The 18,781-nt window shown below is 56.3% G+C and overlaps 2 protein-coding genes across 4 annotated transcripts in view; one reads left to right on the forward strand and one right to left on the reverse strand.

Moving 5' to 3' along the window:
* EFTUD2 (elongation factor Tu GTP binding domain containing 2) overlaps positions 1 to 10,968 on the forward strand; it is a 37,311-nt gene extending 26,343 nt beyond the window's left edge. For both annotated transcript variants that reach the window (XM_073326246.2, XM_073326245.2), the window contains 11 exons: positions 172 to 312; positions 893 to 994; positions 2,643 to 2,725; positions 3,491 to 3,577; positions 4,799 to 4,925; positions 5,460 to 5,547; positions 7,042 to 7,160; positions 7,793 to 7,887; positions 8,288 to 8,441; positions 9,808 to 9,915; positions 10,192 to 10,968. In XM_073326246.2, the coding sequence (XP_073182347.1) occupies positions 172 to 312; positions 893 to 994; positions 2,643 to 2,725; positions 3,491 to 3,577; positions 4,799 to 4,925; positions 5,460 to 5,547; positions 7,042 to 7,160; positions 7,793 to 7,887; positions 8,288 to 8,441; positions 9,808 to 9,915; positions 10,192 to 10,287 (1,200 nt within the window). In that variant the 3' untranslated portion in view covers positions 10,288 to 10,968. The remainder of the gene's footprint in view (positions 1 to 171; positions 313 to 892; positions 995 to 2,642; positions 2,726 to 3,490; positions 3,578 to 4,798; positions 4,926 to 5,459; positions 5,548 to 7,041; positions 7,161 to 7,792; positions 7,888 to 8,287; positions 8,442 to 9,807; positions 9,916 to 10,191) is intronic.
* Positions 10,969 to 13,377: 2,409 nt separating this feature from the next.
* On the reverse strand, positions 13,378 to 16,962 carry HIGD1B (HIG1 hypoxia inducible domain family member 1B). 2 transcript variants are annotated; one of them, XM_073326085.1, is made up of 4 exons: positions 16,885 to 16,962; positions 15,454 to 15,557; positions 14,754 to 14,888; positions 13,378 to 13,581 (listed from the first exon to the last, which is right to left on the reverse strand). In XM_073326085.1, the coding sequence occupies exons 2-4, from the start codon at positions 15,548 to 15,550 to the stop codon at positions 13,517 to 13,519; spliced, it is 297 nt and encodes a 98-aa protein (XP_073182186.1). In that variant the 5' UTR covers positions 15,551 to 15,557; positions 16,885 to 16,962; the 3' UTR covers positions 13,378 to 13,516. The 2 variants fall into 2 exon arrangements, with proteins under 2 accessions (XP_073182186.1, XP_073182185.1); XM_073326084.1 differs by lacking the exon at positions 16,885 to 16,962 and adding an exon at positions 16,408 to 16,489.
* Between the last annotated feature and the right edge of the window lie 1,819 nt (positions 16,963 to 18,781).

Here is an 18,781-nt window from a genome sequence, read left to right on the forward strand (position 1 = left end):
CACTATGAATGCAGGTGGCCTCCTACTAGCCTGCACTTGCTCCATGGTGCTGCCCAGCAATGACATGGGCATGTACTGTGGCTGACTCCAGGCTCCAAGGGATGGTTGTCCTACGAAGTAGAGATTTCCCTTGTCACCAGAATCTTACTGATGGTTCTGATTTGGTTTCAGGCTCAGATCTTCCGTCCATTAAAGTTCAACACCACGTCTGTCATCAAAATAGCCGTGGAGCCAGTCAACCCTTCGGAGCTCCCTAAAATGCTGGATGGCCTGCGGAAAGTTAACAAGAGTTACCCATCGCTCACCACCAAGGTGTGTCGCTGAGGCGAGGCTGATCCAGGTGCCCCTGGTTAGGCTGCTCCTAGGCCCTGCCCTGCCCTGCTCTTTGGGCCCCCTTGTGCTGTCTTCACTTAACGCTTTAAATGGTCAAAACCAGCCCATTTTTGACTTTGCCATTCTCTCCCCTGAAACTCACTTGCTATTAGTCTGCATGGACTAGCCGACCATGATTCTCCAAGGGCTGAACCCTACGTCATTCCCTAGAGCATCTTTTGCTGCGGGGGCTAGGCCAGATGAAGGTACAAGTTTCCCACAGAGCCTGTATCTCCAGCAAGAAGAGGCTGGAAGCAGAGTAACTGTGTGCTCCCTCACAGCCAAACGGCTCTGCAGCACGTCCTGCAGTGTCCCATGCTGGGAACCTAGGGCTCGGGCTGCTCTTCCTTCTCAGCAAGCCAGGAGTTGGCCCCACTTGCCTTGTTGATTAGACTCAGGAGCCGGGACCTTTCCCTCTTGGTTCTCTGACTGTAATAAGTTTCCCTTGGCCTTGTGGACAAAGCTGGAAGGGGCTAGGTCAGAAGGAATGCTGTGCTGTAGCTTGGGCCATCTGTTTCAGGTGGAAGAGTCTGGGGAGCACGTGATCCTGGGGACGGGGGAGCTGTACCTGGACTGTGTGATGCATGACTTACGGAAGATGTATTCAGAGATTGATATCAAGGTGAGGAAGCAAAATGAACCTTTCCTGTGGTCGTTACTGGGGGTAAATAAAACAGGACTTCCTCCCCCTTGAGAGTGTGGCAATCAGCTGCTGCCCCCAGCCCATTGCTCCAGCAGGTCTCATGACTGCAGCTCCTGAGGTGTAGAGAGACTGCTGTCTGCTGAGACAGAGCACGGTGCTATTCGTACCTCTGCCACTGACTTGCTGCGTGACCTTGGACGAGCCACTTACCTTCTGTAGGCTTCACTTTATCCCTCTGTGAAACATACTTCCGTACCTCGCAGGAGGGGTGAGATTTGGGATGTCTGAGATCCTCACATGACAGGCACTAGAGAAGGGCGAAGAATTGTTATTCCCTTTCCGGGGTTTCAGGACATGGGGAGAAGTTTCCCTTTATTTCTTAATATCAAAGAAAGCAAATACATCCCTCCAGGCCCTGCGCGTCCCTTGGCACAGAGTCATGCCTCAGAATCTCAGCTTCATGTTTTTAAAATTGAGCTTCTAGCCCTTATGGCTGCAAAGATAACTTTGAAAACCTGGACGGAGTGTAACCAGTGCAGGTCTGACTGCAGAGAGCCTCAGTGGCTGGCTCAGAGAGGAGTGAACAGCCTGATCCTGTCATCACCACAGTTCCTGAGCTTTGCTGTTTGGTTTTTCCAAGATGCCATAGAATCCAGCATTTTTGCTGCAGAAGTTACTGTTTCGCCAGATGCAGGCACCTGGCGTTTTGTTTCCTGCCGAGACTTACTGCAGCTCTCGAGCTTCTGTTCCGTGGAGCCGGGCAGCAGGGAGTGGGAGCTGCAGAGCCAGAAGTGTCGGCTGGGTAGTTATGCTGCCTGTGGAACAGCCAGCAGCCAAGGCCTGAGAACTGACATGAACCGCCGAAGCTCACTACAAGCTCCCCTTTCCTCTGACATACATGGGGGAAAGGCCGTTCTGAGCCAGGCTGTCCAGATGACACCATGACAACTGAGACCCACAGAGAAAAAATCCATTGTCAGAAATAGCCATTGTTGGAAACAATCCCCACTGCATAGTAGGTCACTGAGCACTTTCAGCCCTGAGGCCCTGTTGGGGGCAGGTGTTTGGGGGCAGGAGTGGGAATGAAGAGTATTTCATGGTACTGCAGTACATTCACATTAGGGATATTTGCTGAAGAATTCAGTCCCACGGTGCTGCCGAGTGCATGGGGCTCAGAGTATAACCTAGGGAGTCAGTCTCCTGGATCCAGGTGCCTTAAAGGGACACTGTCAAGTTGAAATCCAGTCAATTTCAAACCCTGAGAACTGTTTTCAGAGCTACCCCTGCCCAGAGCCCCTTGTGGCCTCACAGTCACACTTCCTTGGTTTTTCAATGTTTTTCTCTCCCTTGCTGCTGTGAAAGACCCACAACTGTCCAGGGCAGCCTAACCAGCTGAGAGGAGTGGGGACACTGACTCGACACCCAGTGCTGCCAGTTGCCCAAAGGGAATACTGAGCAAAACAAGCAGCTAATATTTCTCGCGTTGCTTTTGATTATAGTGATCTCAGGCATTGCTGGGGACAATGGGAGGGTTAAAAGGTTTCAGACAGTCCCTGTGTAAAGTGTGTTTGTGAAGTTGAAAAGTTCAAAGAAAAGGCACAAACTGCTGCTGTTGTTCTTTTTAAAGGTTGCTGATCCGGTTGTGACGTTCTGTGAGACTGTTGTGGAAACTTCCTCCCTGAAGTGTTTTGCCGAGACACCCAATAAGAAGTATGGCTTAGTGACCCAATAGTCCAACTCTGAAATGGTGTCCCCATGGGAGACAGTGGGAACCCCTTCCCCTGGACTGAAGCCAGTCTCTGTTGTGTCCCTTCCCCCATCCTCCTAACCACATTATACCACACCAGCACTTTCCTCTGCAGCACCTGGCACTGGCAGCTGTTGGAGGTAGGGTACTGGGCTAGATGTACCTTGCATGTGATCTGATCTGGCAACCCCTGTTTCCAGCACTCTGTAGTGTACAAGAGGGCACACTCCTACACCGGCCTCAGGAAGGGACCTAACAGGAGTTTCTGTGAACTGGAATTTCTGTTTTGATATGTGCTGGTTAAAAGGGCTGCTTCCCAGTGTCCAGGGCTCATTCTAATCAGATTCCACTGCACATCATCATCTGCAAACCTTCTGACTGCTGAGCTCCCGGTTCTGCCATTCCCATGGCAGAACTCTGGGTCTCCTGACTTTCCAAGAGCTGTGAGCGAGTCAGTCCTGGAAATATAAACAGGCAGTAAACTGACACATGTGCGGCTAGCTCTGTCTCCCTAGCCACGTTCCAGGTGTTGTACTGTGCACGCAGCTGTTGTAAAAACACAGTGGTTTCCCACAGAACAAGAGGGGAAACGTATTTTTCCACTGTAACTTTCTCTGGGTTCCTCATCCCCTTTCACGTCAGTCTGTTGCCGCTAACTGTGCAGCTTGCCCTCTGGGAAAGCTCCCATCTCTGTGACTAGCTGATTGGCATCGTCTCTCTCTGCACAGGAACAAGATCACAATGATTGCTGAGCCGCTGGAGAAGGGACTCGCGGAGGACATTGAGAATGAGGTGGTCCAGATCACCTGGAACAGGTCTGCCTAATTTGGAGAGCAGAGGCTTTGTGGGTGTGTGTAGAAGAACTGGAGGGAAATGTACAGCTCTGGAAGTCACACAACATCAGTGTATAGGAAGAGGAACCTAATAGGGACGGTGCTACCCTGCCAGTCCATGAGCAGCCCTAATACAGCCTGTGGGTCACCCTGAGGCTAAGGCTATGTCACTGGACAAACCTAAGTCAACCTACATTAGGTCAACTTACAGCCACCGCAGTAATTACTGTGGTGGCACGTGCCACACTATTCTCCTTGGGTCAGTGGTGCGTGGCCTCACCAGGAGCGCTTCCACCAACCTAAAAGGGGCAGTCTGGGGAGCTGAGAGCCCGGTCTCTTAGCTCTGCTAGCAGCTCCCTGCCAGGAGCCTGGCTTCCCCACAGGCTCCCAGACTCCTGGTGGGCTACCCCCGCTCTCCGTTCCTCTCAGGGAGTGGGGAAAGCTGCCCACCCTTGTTCCCCACCAGGAGCAGGGGCTTCATACCCTACCCCACCCCCGTTCCCTACTGGAAGTGAAGGAAGCCACCCAGGGCTTCTCCCCTACCCGTTCCCGGTTGGGAGCAGGGGGAAACGGTCGAGGCTTCTTCACCCCCTCCACCCGTTCCCCTCCAGGAGCTGGGAGAAGCTGCCTGGGGCTCCTCCCCACTGGACAGTGGGGTCCAGCTGCCCCCCCTTCTCGGCCCCGCCCCCTGCTGTGATCTGGGCAGCCTTGTCAATTTCATGGCTCGCCCAGCTGTGAAATTGACAAGGCTGCCAGGCTCCATGCAAGGAGTGGGCAGGGGCTGCCCCAACTTCTCACCCAGGCTCCCAGCTAGGACTGGGGTCCAAAGCTGCCCCGGCTCTCAGCAAGGAGCAGGGTCCAGCCTCCCATCTCTCCAGAGGAGTGGGGGCTTTCTTGTCAATTTCACAGTTCAGTGAAGTTGACAAGACAGCCAATGTAAGGGATACCCTGTCTACACAGACACTGTGTCGCGTTAACTACACCAACATAAGCCTTTCGCCTCTTATGGAGGTGGAGTTATGATGTCGGTGTAGCAGAGCACGTACATCGGTGGAAGGAAGGCTGCAGCTGCCTTATGTCGACCTAACTGTGTAATGTAGACGCGCCGTAAGAGGAGGATGAGCTATGTGCCTGCATGTCTCTACCCAGTGAGTCAGGATCTGGGCTGTCCAACGTTTTCCCTGTTTGTTCCCTTCCCATCAGGAAGAAGCTGGGCGAGTTCTTCCAGACCAAGTATGACTGGGATTTGCTGGCTGCCCGTTCCATCTGGGCCTTTGGGCCAGACGCTACTGGCCCAAACATTCTAGTAGATGACACGCTGCCCTCGGAGGTGAGGAACCACAGCCCTGGGGAAAGAAGTTAGATGTGAGGAGCGCAGTCACACTGGAGGGACTTGGGCAACTTTGTCTACCCTGTAGTTCAGAGGCAACATGTTTTCCCCAGGCATTGGCAGGAGGGGTCTGGAGCTGTAATTTTGCAAGAGTGCTGTCTTACTGGTTAGAACAGGGGGCTAACAGGGCATCTATGGGCTAGTCCCAGCTTTGTCACTGACTTGCCTTGACTTTGGGCCCAGCCACTTGTGGCTTAAGTGCCCTGTGATCCAGAGTTGCTTAGCTCCCGCATAAGTCAAGCCACTTTGATTAATGGATCGAGGTGCCAAATTTTGAAATGTTGACTCTGAGCTCTTTGCCTTATTGTTACCCCTCTGTCAAAGGAAGAGAATATCTGCATCGTGATTGGAGTGCCCTTAGAAGTGCAAAGCAATGCTGCTACTCTAAGAATTCACTCTTGAGAATGGTCCCTCTTTCCCTTGCTGCAGCTGGATGCAGCAGTGCTGATCTGTAATGTGTCTGTTTCTGTGTAGGTGGATAAGGCCCTGCTGGGCTCTGTGAAGGACAGCATCGTGCAGGGGTTCCAATGGGGCACAAGGGAAGGGCCCCTCTGTGATGAGTGTAAGTAAGAGAACTTGAGGCAGATGCAAATAATAAAACAAGAAGAATTAATTCTCCTCCCCTTTGGCAGCCAAATTATCTGTCTATAATATGCCCCAGGGCAAAAGGTCTGCTCTGGTTTAACCACCAGGTGTGTTGCTGTCTAAACAGGACTTGCTGGGTGAACTCTGTGGCCTGTTATACAGGAGGTTGGACTAGATGTCTAGCAATGCAGAAAAGACAGAAATATTCAATAAATATATCTGTTTTGGGTTTGGGGAAAAATCAGATGTCATATGCTGCTGAAATACTTTCCATTCCAACAGTAAGGAGGATGTTAAACAGCAGCTACTAGAGCTAGACATTTTTAAATCAGCAGATCCAAAGAACTTGCCTCCAAGAGTTTTAAAAGAGCTGGCCAAGGAAAAGGTTAAGGGATGACTTGATCACAGTCTATAAGTAAGGCTATGTTTTAGTCATAGGTATTTTAGTAAAAGTCATGGACAGGTCACTGGTAGTAAACAAAAATTCACGGCCCATGATTTGTACTATATACCCCTGACTAAATCTTGGGGAGGGGGGTGGCCCAGGGCGGTACCACGGGTGCTCGGGGGGAGGGGAGTGGGAGCGGCATGTGGCCTGGGACCCATGCTGGTGCTGGGTGACGGGGCTGGCAGGCTCCCTACCCAGCTCCATGCCTTCCCGGAAACAACAACATTCCTAGGCAGAAGCGCAGCCATGCGTCTCTGCACACTGCCTCCTCCCCGAGCACCAGCTCTGCAGCTCCCATTGGCCGGGAATTGCGGCCAATGGGAACTGCAGGTGCAGTGCCTGCAAGCAGAGCCAGCGTGCAGAGCCCCCTGGCCGTGCCTCCCCTAGGAGCGGAGGGATTACGCTGCTTCCGGGAAACCGCCCTGAGGTAAGCACCATCCAGAACCCTCACCCCCTCCTGCGCCCCAGCCCTGAATCCCCCACCCAAACGCCTGTGGCTGCTGGGGGGTGGCCAGCAATGGCCACTGCAGACGTCACGGAAAGTCACAGAATCTGTGACCTCTCTGACAGACTTGCAGCCTTATCTGTAAGTACCTACATGGGGAACAAAACTTTGAAGAGTGCATTATCAGTCCATCAGACAAAGGTGTAACAAGATCCAATGGCTAGAAGTTAAAGCTAGACAAATTTACACTAGAAATAATGGATTCTTCATCACTGGATACTTTTAAACCAAGATTGGCTGTTTTCCTAAAACATGCGCTCTAGTTCAAACAGGAATTAATGCAGAGATGTTCTGTGGCCTGTGTTACACAGGAAGTCAGACTAGATGATCACAGTGGTCCCTACTGGCCTTTCCCCTGTTCCTGTGCACCCAAGCTATGTGTCTGCGCTGGGCGTGATGATCCCTGAGAATGTGCGGTTTGGGCTGGTCTTTGCGGAAGGGTTAGCCTTCCGCTCTTAATGGGACTTCCTCCAGCCACGGCGTCAGTCACTCCCTGCTCTCTTCCTTCCCATGCTCAGTGATCCGCAATGTGAAGTTTAAGATCCTGGACGCTGTGATCGCTCAGGAGCCGCTGCACCGGGGAGGAGGGCAAATTATCCCAACAGCAAGGAGGGTTGTGTACTCCGCCTTCCTCATGGTAAGGCCTGTGCTGGGCATGGTGAGGCCAGGGCCTAACACAGCTTCTGTCTCCTTCAGGGGCAGTGTGGAACTGTGGGGTTTGTGTGGGTGGGTGGTAAGGACCGCGGAGGTGCGTGGTGAATTCCTGCCCTGAGACGTTTTCAGCCTAAATCAACTCATTCATCAATTAATCTTCCCAGTCCCCAGAGGAAGAGGCAGGCGCAGCGATAACAGTGTCATTCCTGTGCTACAGAGTAAACCCAGTCTGCTTGGGAACCTGCACGAATCTGCTCCATCTCCAGGTCCATTACTGTGTTTGGCCTGCTGAGACCGGGAGGGAGCAGCCTGGATGCTTTGAGCCAAGATGAGATCCTCCCTCTGTGGGTTTGCTCTGGGATGGTTGTAGAACAGACCAGACACCTGCAGCAGCTCCACGAGGTTCTGTTTATCCGCTGCAAGGCGTTCAGCAGGTCAGGAGCCTGGCCAGCGGGGTCAGGATCCCTCCGCTAGTAACTCTTGGTCCTTCCCGTATGTGCCCACAGTGCTGTCCATCTCCAGTTCACACATGTGTGCTCCCTCCTGGCCTATAGGAACACCTGGGGCCTGGGCTTGGTGTGTGCCTGGCTTCTTATTTCCCATTCCTTTTCCCAGGCCACTCCTCGGCTGATGGAACCGTACTACTTTGTGGAGGTCCAGGCCCCTGCTGATTGTGTGTCTGCAGTGTACACTGTGCTGGCCCGGCGGAGGTAAGCTGCAGGGAGCCCATGGCTCCACGGGATGCCCTCGTGGATGTGTGTGCGAGGTGGCGACTCTGCCCAGAAGCGATGTCCCTTTGGGGTGGCAGGCCACGTGAGGAAATCAGAGTTGCAGTATGTGCAGTCACAGTGTTCATTTTCCAGTGGCATTGCATGAAACCTTCTCTGGCGGATCTCAACTGCCCCTGATGCAGGGGCGAGGGTGTCTCGGGGAGCCCCCACTTCAGCCAGAGGGGGGTGCTCGAGATCAGATTCAGTCCTTTGTGTATGTGGTTCTCTCCTGCAGTGCTCACAGTGGAGGGGTGAACAGAGGTAATGTCAGTGGGATGTTTTAACAGATGATGCCTCAAAGGCAGATGTGGGAGGTTAATTCTTTGTGACTCTTCGCCAGAGGTCATGTGACTCAGGACGCTCCAATCCCAGGGTCCCCGCTTTACACCATCAAAGCCTTTATCCCAGCCATTGACTCGTTTGGGTTTGAGACTGACTTGAGGACTCACACGCAGGGACAAGCTTTCTCTCTCTCCGTCTTCCACCATTGGCAGGTGAGTGCCTGCACCATCTGAGCCATGTGGGGGGGCATTTTGTGTTCAAGGCCTGTGCCCCACCAGCCTCGCTGTGCACCACGAGCAAAGGGAACGGATGACTGCAGGCCCTCGGGGGTTGGGAGGAGCCTCTGCTCCCTTCCCGTTTTGTATGTTAGCTGTACATTTACTGCTGCTAGCCAGATGACCAGTCCCAGGCCTTAGGCCAGGAGGCTCCATATTGCAGCTTCCCCCTGGATGATGTGATCTGGATGGGATCCCTTTCACCGCTGCTTAATGGGCACTAATGGGTCCTTCACTGGTGACACAGGAAGCTGCCTCAGTGCCACTCCCAGCCCTTCAACTCAGGGAGCAAGAAACCAGGGCCAGGAACTGGGATCCCGGTTTCTGCAGTGCAGGGCACTAGCCCTTGAGCGCACAGGCTCCGCCTCAGCGGTTAACTATTAAAGAACTTGTTTCAGTGCCTCTCTACTCTGGGAAAGTGCCGGCTGAGCTGTGGGCCCCAGACCGTACTGGCACGGTAGAGATGCCTAAAACACTGGGGCTGCAAGTCCCCCCTCAGCAGGAGCAGGCAATAGTTCCCTCCTAACGGGCACCTCAGACATTAGACTCCTAGGCTGGACTGTTAACTCCTTAGCTTGGAAATTCCCATTAGAATGAACCCTGAGCCAGCACCTCCATTCAAATGGGAGCTGCCAGCAGGCAGCCGTATCTCCGCAATGATGAGTAAATTCCTTTGATGGTTGGCATGCACGTTACGGAAGGTCCTGGGGCCTAGGCTCAGGAGCTGGCCTCCACGCTTGTGAGACAGGTTACGCACCTTGGGTTTCAGAAAACAAAACCCTTCCTGGTTTTGACTGAATCATAGAATATCAGGGTTGGAAGGGACCTCAGGAGGTCGTCTAGTCCAACCCCCTGCTCAAAGCTGGACCAACCCCAACTAAATCAGCAACAAATCGGCCCGTGTATACCTTCCTAAAGCTCATTGTGACACTTGGGAACCAATACGCAGCTTAGTGCATTCTGCAAACACCTCTTCTCCACTGACTGTCACTGTGGCAATGCTCCAACCGAAAGAGGTTGACTATAGCCGAGATTAACCCTTCAGGGACTGTTGGTGGCAATAACTGAGCAGGCCTGCAGCCGTGTTGCTGTCATACTCATAGGCACAGTTAGTGGTGCTGTGGAAGATTAAGTTGCCTAGCCCCACACGGAGAACAGGCAGACTGGCTGTCAGCGGCAGTGACTGCAGTCACCAGGACTCGGATTTACTAGGCTTTCACCCAGTTTGCTCTAGTTGAGGGTTGCTCTCAGGATCCTTCAGGGGCTCTTCTCTCCCATGCTGACTTCCTGGCCTGTGTTTCAGATAGTGCCTGGAGACCCCTTGGACAAGAGTATCGTCATCCGGCCCTTGGAGCCCCAGCCAGCACCTCACCTGGCCAGAGAGTTCATGATCAAGACCAGGCGCAGAAAGGTAAGGCCCGCAGCAGCCTCGCCTACTCTGCTGACTCTTCTCCCCTATCTGCACAGTTCACAGGGCCCAGCATGCCCCTCGCACCACAGCTGTGCTTTGGACTCCGTATGCTGCCCTATGCATGGAGCCATCCCTTGCACTGCTGCTGGAATGGCTGCGCTGTTTCCCAGGGTCTTTCAGCAGGGCTTTGAACGCACCAGGGTGGGCTGCTCAGCTCTCTGGGAGCTCTGCTGGCTCTTACCTCTCCAGCTCACGCTGCTGCTTCTCCTTCCACAGGGCCTGAGCGAGGACGTGAGCATCAGCAAGTTCTTCGACGACCCTATGTTGCTGGAGCTGGCCAAGCAGGATGTTGTTCTGAACTACCCCATGTGACCATGTTGCTGCAGAGGCTAACCAGAGACTGCTCCAGTGTCTGCCGGCCCAGCTCTTTCCCCCTCCTCGTCGTCCTGCAAACATCTCCTCCCTCGCAGTCCGGCTGCCCTGGTACTGCATGTGCTGGGCACTTCTGCTAAGGCCTCAGAAGTACCCTTACCTACGACCTTACAGGCTGTGTGTGTTCAGTGCCTCCCTAGGCCAGGAGTCTGCACTCGAGACGGACAGAATATGGACATGGCTGATATCACTCTTGGTCCCCTGCAGCCTGTCACTTCCATTGCTGTGTACAAATGAATTTTATAGCTGTGCGTGGCAGTTCCAGGCCCAAAGGGGTTAATCCACACTCGTGTTCCCCTAGTGAACATGGCGTTAGGGACAAACTGAAGTTTCGTGCAGGGGTTTCATGCTGGGTTCAGCCCTCTGCCTCTGATAAAGCTGGGAGCTGCCGCCAAGCTCCTGCAGCCAGTGACGTGCGTAGGCTTCTCGTGGTGGGGGGAGACAGAGCCTCTCCTGGGGTGCCCAGGAAGGGGGATGGCCTGTGTCTGGGGGGTTGTTAGTGACCTTGCAGGGAACGGGTGGCGGGAGTCTGGACCTCCTGACAGTCTGGATTTTTATTTCTATTTTGTACAAGTTTATTTTTGAGCTTTGTAAAGACTGAATAAAACCCCTCTCCCCTGGCGTGTGTCTCTGTCCCGGGGGGTCTCATTGCCCAGAGGGGAGAGATGCTTGGCTCAGAGCCCACATACTGGAGCCAGTAGCCAGCACAGGAGCAAGGACCCACTGACCCTTGCTTCTGTACTGTGAGCTGCACCCGTCCTCTGGCCCATCTGCCTCTGGGGGGAGGTGTGTGCTGGGTTCAGCAGGTTTCAGTGCAGCCCCCCTGTGGATTCTCCAACAAGCAGGATGCGCTAGTGTCAATCACCGCCATGGCTTGGCAGGGTCGCTGCTCCCATCTCTGCAGCTTGTGGCTCATGGGCTGGGGGATCGCCGGTGCGCTAGGCTTAAGACTCTCTCGGCAGCCCTGTGGCTGTTGCCTCATACGTACTGTGCAGGGCCTGTGCTCTCGTGTTTGCCTTCCAACGTAGCTCTGCAAATCATAATGTCCCCTTCCCCTTCGGTCACAGGCCTTCCCCCAGATCACACTCCAGTCTCCTGCTTCCAGCCAGCCCGCACTCTCTCCGGGCTAGCAGGCAGGGGCACAGTAATGGTCCCATCTCCTGTCAGTCTCTGAAGAGGCCAGTCCCTGAATGGCCCATGGTGGACACTGACGGTTTCCCCTCAGCCCTAGTGCTGCCCCCCCAGGTCAGTGTTGGGAAGCCGGCCCTGCCCCTGCTCAGGCCATACCTCTTCTCCGCATACCCTGGGGCCTTTGCTTGAGGCTGCCTCTGTTCACCCTCCAACTTGCTGGGTTTGGTCTCGTGGAGCAAATGCTGTGCTGGTCCCTGGTCTCTTTCCAGCTCCATGTGACTGCACTTCCCTGGGTCCGTTCATATTGGAGCCCCGACCTCCTGCTGGGCTGGCCCTAGCCATGGCCCCTCCAGAGTCCCATCCTCATCCCTGTCTGCAGCTCCCAGGGCTTTCTGGAGCCAGCCGGAGCTGAGCACCTGCTTTATTCACTCATGTGGGTCTTGCTGGCCTGAGCTGAGGCAAGGTGGAAAGTCCTTGGGATGTCAGGCCCCCGGCGGCAGCACTGAGCTCCTGTCCTCTGGGCAGGCACCTGTGTCCTGTGCCAGGCTGTGAGCATGGCCCTTGGCTCTATGCTAGCAGCGGGGAGCAGGGCTGCCTAACAGAGCAGGTCTCTGTCTTATGGCTACCTAGGGCTGGATGAGGGGGCTCAGCTCCAAGGAGACCAGTTTGGCCTGGCTTCAGTGCATGTTGGTAACAAGCCTGTGGGGGCCCTGAGCCCTGTTCTCTCTCCATGGAGATCTCAGTCCCATGGCGTGGCTCTGGCCCAGGACCCTGCCATGCACCTCTCCCAGCCCTGCGGCAGTCCTTTGTTGGCACAGCTCCGCCCCAGACCACAACCGGGGCAAGGGAGAGGAGATGGGGTGGTTACCCTGTTTCAGAGCTGGGGGAACTGCCCGTGCCAGGTTTACAATGGCGCTATGGAGCCGGGCCCATGCTCAGAAGGGGCCCCAGCCTGCTCTGCTTGCCCTGTGCGCTGAGACCCTGCCAGCCTCCCTGCCCCACCCCATCCCACCCACCACTTGTTCCTCTTCATCCCCTGGCCCTGCCCCCCGGCCAGACCCCAGTGCAGCTCCGGGCAGTCTATGCTTCCCACCACCCATGGTATTTCTGGGCTCTGTCTGCAGTCCGTTTCTGCGCCTGTCTCCCGGGAGCTGAGCCACCTGGGACTGGTGCAGAAGCATGGCCAGTCTCAGCCAGCTGGGTGGGGGAGGGCTTGACTGGGCCCCTCCAGGCAAGTGGGCCCTGGCCTGGCTGATTGCACCACTCCCGAGGGGCTGGAGCAATTCCCCGCCCCAGGACCAGCCCTGGCTGTGTTGTCGGCTCAGCCCGTCAGACGGTCACCTCCCAGCAGAGCCAGTGAGTGCAGCCGGGAGGCAGGGTATGGGGAAAGGGGTGTCTGGGGGGCAGTGGGTGCTGGGCTGTGAGGGGGTGGGGAAGAGCTGTGGGTGCCAGTTTGTAGATAGTTCCCTGCACTGGGCTGGGCGGAGCGTAGCCATCCCTGCCATGCCATGCCCCTGGCCAGCCCCTCGCTCCAGGGACTGACCCCACTGCACCCTGCTCCATTGCCCCCATGGGGGCCCACAAAAGGTTAATCCGGCTCTGGGAACTGCAGCTCAGAGACACTAGTGCCAGGCCACCCAGGTGTAGAGCAGGGCATGGAGCGCAGGCCCCGGCCTTCGCCACACGGGCATCATTTCTCCCTTCACCTTAGCACCATTCATCCATCATGCAGCAGTCTGAGCCCTCGCCCCCCCCCTCTGCCTAGCTGCCACGCTGCTCTCCCTCCAAGCTGGGACTAGAACCCAGGCGTCCTGCCCCCTGGAGCCCTGCACTGCCTGCCTGCCTTACTGACCAGCTCAGAAAGTGTGTTCCAAGAACGGGGCTGAGCCTCCCGTTACCTGTAACTTTATAAACCGTGAAAGCAGGATTGGTTCCATACACAACAGCAGCCCCAGGGAGCGCGGGGCTGCAGGGACCTAGGTTCCGCCAAGGGAAGATCGCTGTGCTGTGGCCCTCGGACGCTGCAGCTTCCTCTGGGCTATTTCTGGGCTCTGTCTGCAGCCCGTTTCAGCAGGTAGTCTTTGTACACCGTGTAGGTTGCTCCTGCAAGAGAGACCGTGACATCGTGCAGGCCCGAAAGGGAAAGGGACAGTGGCACCAGGAACATGCCACACAAATAACTTGTATTTCTAGAGCGTTGTCTGTTCTGGAGCGCTGTGGGTCACTTCACCCACTCCCGAGGAGCTGGCAGCTGAACCCGTAGGGGCAACTGGGAACAGAAGTTTGTAAAGTGTGAACCACGAGGGCCCTTGGCCACCAACGCAGCTACCCCCAGGCTGCGGGCGATTTGCCTCACGCAGGTGTCTCTAAAACCTGCCCCCAGTTGGCCTCGCTGCAGGAGGCACTGGCTGAAACGCTCCGGCTTGGGCCATGCAGGAGGGCAGACCGGATGGGCACAACACTCCCTTCCGGCCCCCAAATCACATTGCCCAAGTCTCGCTGCAAGGGCTTGCAGTATAAACGAGACTCAGGCCCAGCGAACTGCTACAGGATCGCCGAGCTGGAGTCTGGCCAGGGGGCAGGGCCCTAGCATCAGGAGAGCTTTTCCAAGCGGCTGTGGCCTCGGCCCTGCACCTGGGCTGACGCACTCGGCCTGCTGGAAGCTGCTAACTGCGCGCTCCAGAGAGCTCACTGGGGCCCATCAGCTTTCCGCACAGCTGTCCTCGCCCGGCTGATGTTCCCCAGCTGCCTGGCCCCCCTGCCTGCTGGCCCCTCCACACATCTTGGCAGAGAGGGGCTGCGTTGTCTCAAGCCATGGTGGGGAAGGGGAGGAAGGCAGGTTTCTCCAGCAGGGTGGAGGAAAGGGGACGCCGCTTGCAGAAGCAGCCCCGTTACTGTATGGGTGATTCAGGTGCCCAAGGTGATATTCAGCAGCAGCCCTGGGTGTGGACAAAGCTTCTCCCTTTGTACGTGAGGGCAGGGACCTTGGACTTCATGGCCCAATTCTGTGTGTGACAAAGGAGTCCCTTCTATCTGGCACCAATTTCAAGTGAACCCCTCCGATTGAGTGACCCCCCCCCTTTCCTCTGCGTGACTCAGGCCGCGGCCCCAAGAAGAGGTGGCCAATGCCAACGCACCATCCAGCGGCTGCAGAATCCACCACCCTGGCGGGGGTTTTGGTGCCTAGCAGAATGCAGCCCCCGTCTGTGGTCCCAGCTTGCCTAGGCTACAGCCCATGTACACCTTGGCCCCAGCATACCCCAGCCCTCACTTACCCAGCGTGATGGCTCCAACCACGCAGGCTTGGGCAGCCATGCGGGTGTGGATCAGGTGCACAGACATCTTCATCTTTCCTCTGGCCTTCAGTCTGTAGAGGCCATAAGCGACCACAAGGGCAAAGCCCCCAATGCCTGTGGGAGAGCACATGGCAGCTGGGTCACTGGGAGGCTCTCCGGGGCACACAGCTGGCGTTGAGGAGGCTGATGCTGCGGCGTGAGCTGCTGGCCAAGGGCCTCCCTGGTACTTTTGGTGTGTTTGGTTCTTCCCGGCTTCTGTGCTACCCTGCTCCCGTCGGCAGCCCCCGCCCGTAGCACCGTCCATGCTACGGTTCCCCCTGCAGGGGCCGGTCAGCACATGGGCCCGGTAGTTACTAGCTCTTCCCCTCCCTTGGGCTCGGAGGATGGGTCCATTTCACATGCCAGCCAGCGCTCTGCACCCAGCGATTGTGGGAAGCCAGGAGCTGCCCTGGCTCGGCTGGGGAAGGGTTTTTCACACCTCTCGTGGCCACGCAGCTTGTGGGGCAGATGCTATGAAAGCTCCCGCAGCTCCCATCTGACCTGCCGCAGCCCTGCTATTCCGGTCCTGCCACCCCCGTCCATCCCCACCCAGCCTCCAGGGAGCAGCTCCTGAGGCCGTCCCCTCGCTGGGTCCCGGGGCACGCTGCCCTCCCAGCAGCACCCCTTCGCCCCCACTCACCAGCAGGCACGAATGGGGCCGCACCCGCCTTCTGCAGGAGCTTGGTGGAGACGGTGCCTTCGCGCTCAGGGACCCACTGGCTTTCATCCATAACCATCCTGCCCCTGCAGCCAAACAGGCTCCGTGAGCCAGCTTTGCAACCCCAGCAGTCAGTGACTCCCCTCCTCCAGTGTCCCCTTTGCCCCCACCCCACCCCACGAGCTGTACCCTGGGGTCTGCCTGGTGCCCCCAGCCAGGGCTTTTCACTATCACAACTTCCTTGTGCTTCCTAGTGTCTTACCACAGGAACAACCCACGCCTCCTCCCTCTCCCCACTTTACACCTGGGGCCCGGAGAGGGGCGGGTGTCTGTTACCCATGGTCACAGAGCAAATCGGTGGCAGGGCCAGGGGCAGAACCCAGGAATCCTGCCTCCCTGGGGCCTGTCCAGGGGCTGCCCAGCTAAGGCATGTGAATGGCTGGGCCACTGCTGGCCACTTGTTCCCCCTGGGGCGGGGGGAGGTTCCCAGAACAGAACCCACGCGGTCCGTGCTGTGCCCTGCTGCCCCCAGCGATGGGCTCGTGCGGCTGCAGCAAGCATCTGAGATGCCAGCAGGGCTCCAGTGCCTCACCCCTGCATCGTTCTGCTGGGCTTTGGGCATCGTGGACGGGTGCGACTGGGTCTGCAGCGCAGGGGACGCGGCATTCGCACCAGCCAGCCCAAGGCCAGGCTGTGCCTGGGGCCTGCCCGGTGCCAGCCCCAACCCGAGGCCACTGTCAGCCCCTGAGCCAGCGGGACAATTCCCAGGTAACCGGGATGGCGCTCGTGTGCCACAGGCCAGGGATAAGCTGTAGCTACGGTCAGTGACGGGCCTGTGAGCATGACACCATGAAGGGCCACGTTTGTCCTAAAGCAGGGCAGGCTGAGTTCACGGTGGGGAGCAAGCGTCAGGGTCCCAGGGGTGCAGTAAAATACCTGTAGCTGGTATCCTCTGAGGGGGTGGGGTCCTGACTTCCCTCTGCTCGAGAACCTGCCTCCCTCTGTACAGGAGCCGCCATCCCCTGGTCCGTGCCCAGGTGCGCAGCGGATGGGGCTGGAGCAGCTTTCATGCTGCTAATGCTCAGCAGCTCTGTAGCCATTACCTGCCAAGGGCCGCTGGGCACCAGTATGGCATGGCCTGGCTTCCCAGTGAGGGATATTTCCAAACCCCTCATCCCTGGGCTGCTTGCCCAGCGCCAACAGCTCTGCCAAGCGGCCGAGAAAGCTGCAGGCCCAACCCAGCAGAGAGCCGAGCGAAGCGCCGTGACCTGAGACACTGAACCTCCCTCCTTGCGCAGGCAGCCAGGGTGCCGAGCCCCTGGCAAGGCTGCTGGCTCCTGGGCACTGTCCAGCACTCACCGGGCCCCATCCAAAGGACCCAGAGCCATGTGCCAGGGGCCTGCTGGCACTTACCTGCTCTCAGTGTTGCTGGGCTAGGTCTGCAGGCTGCCCGGGCTGGATCTCCTCTCCCCGTCCGCACCAGGGACATTTCCCAGCCCCTCACGTTAGGGTTACAGCAAAGTCACTGGCTGGGGAGGGGGAGAGAGCAGAGAGGGGGCTGGTAACTTGGCACCAGTTCCAGGGACCTTAACCCTTTGTCTGCTGGACTCCAGCTCCTCTCCCAGAGGAAAGGGTCTCTGGTGAAATCAAGACCGCACCCACTGGCTGAGCACCCAGGCCTCCAGCTTTGCCCAGGATTCCCTGAGCCACGAGAAACAGGCGGGAAAAGTCCCAGCTCCACCAGCACCTCAGGGTGTCCACCAGCCTCCTGTCCCTCCCTGTCTGCCAGCCACCCCTGCAGTCGTAGCTCACAGCCCCCAGACTCCCCACCCTCGCCCCAGGATGGGCTCTGCCTTCCTCCCGCTAACAAGCCTTTGAGCTCCCTGCCCTGCCTTTGCTGCCAGCCCCGTTAACCACGGGACTCCCGTCCCCTGGACCCCCTTACATGGCCCCCCATGGGTAGGCAGTGACACCCGGCCGTGCCCGGCCCCTCATGCCTGAGGGATGGGGGAAGTGGTGGGGCTAGAAGATCCCCTGGGGGCAGGTGGTGCTGGGCAGTGGCAGGCTGGTGGCAGGAATTACACAACCCCACACACTAATGTTAGTACGGAGGGAAGAGCCCAGCGGCCTCCCCCGCCCCACACGAGGAAGGCCGGGTTGTCTGCTTAGGAGAGACAGCAGGGGCTGGGAGTCAGGACTCCTGGGTTCTGCACCAGGTCTGGCACTGATTCATTGGGCAAGTATTTCCCCTCCTGGGGCCTCAGTTTGAACATGTGTAAACCGAGGACACTAATATCTGCCGACATGGGGGCTGTGCAGCCAAGTGACCAGACATTGGTAAAATGCTTGGAGATCCTCTTGTGGGCGGTGTCACCAACATGCCCATGGCATTGTTTGATGTTGCTCACTGGCCGTGTCCCAGTGAGCCTGGGGAAGAGGCTTCAGCACCGGTGCGTTGTGAAAATCAGTAACTTCAGGCTGGGAGGCAGGGCTTCCGAATTGTCACATTCTCTGCTGGATTTAGACCAGTCTAGAGAACATCACCATGGAGCATTGCCTGCGTGCTGCTCCCGCGCAGCCATTCTGCAGCAAATGGTGTATGGGCTCTCTATGAAATCTATGGCAGAGGCTTTCCAGGGCTTCTCTTCCACGTTAGCAGGGGCTTTAGCCACAAGAGCATCTTTTCTTTCCAAGGGCTTTATAGATTTGGCATAGACCTTCCATCACCCTATGGAGCTGATAAATGGAAGGCTGCTGCAGAGAGTGGTCCATGCCTGGTCTGTCCAGCTGCATCATTAATGTGGAGAATAGCTGTCTTGGATGATCATGAAGTGTAAGGCAATCTCTGATAAACCAGGTCTCAAGCCATTAATTTGAAGCAAAAGCAGATATATATAAAAAACCAAAACAATAGATACCAAATGGAAAAAGGGGGCAGTTGATAGCAATGAATATAAATTAGAAGCTAGGAATTATAGAAAATTGATAAGAGAAGCAAAAGGACACAAGGAGGCATCTATGGCCGGCACAGTTAAGGGCAATAAGTAGAGGGGGTTTTAAGTATATTAGGAACCAAAGGAATCCTAGAAATGGTATTGGTCCATTACTAAATGGAAATGGTAGAATTGCAGACAAAGCAGAAGTGTTCAATAAATATTCCTCTTCTGTATTTGGGAAAAAGACAGATGATGTAGGTATATCATAAGATGATGAAGAAATACTTTCCATTCCAACAGTAACTCAGGAGGATGTTAAACAGCAGCTACTAAAGTTGGAGATTGTTAAATCAGTAGGTTCGGAGAACTTACAA

Source organism: Lepidochelys kempii, chromosome 27 (genome assembly GCF_965140285.1).
Source record: "Lepidochelys kempii isolate rLepKem1 chromosome 27, rLepKem1.hap1, whole genome shotgun sequence".
Lineage (NCBI taxonomy): Eukaryota > Metazoa > Chordata > Testudines > Cheloniidae > Lepidochelys > Lepidochelys kempii.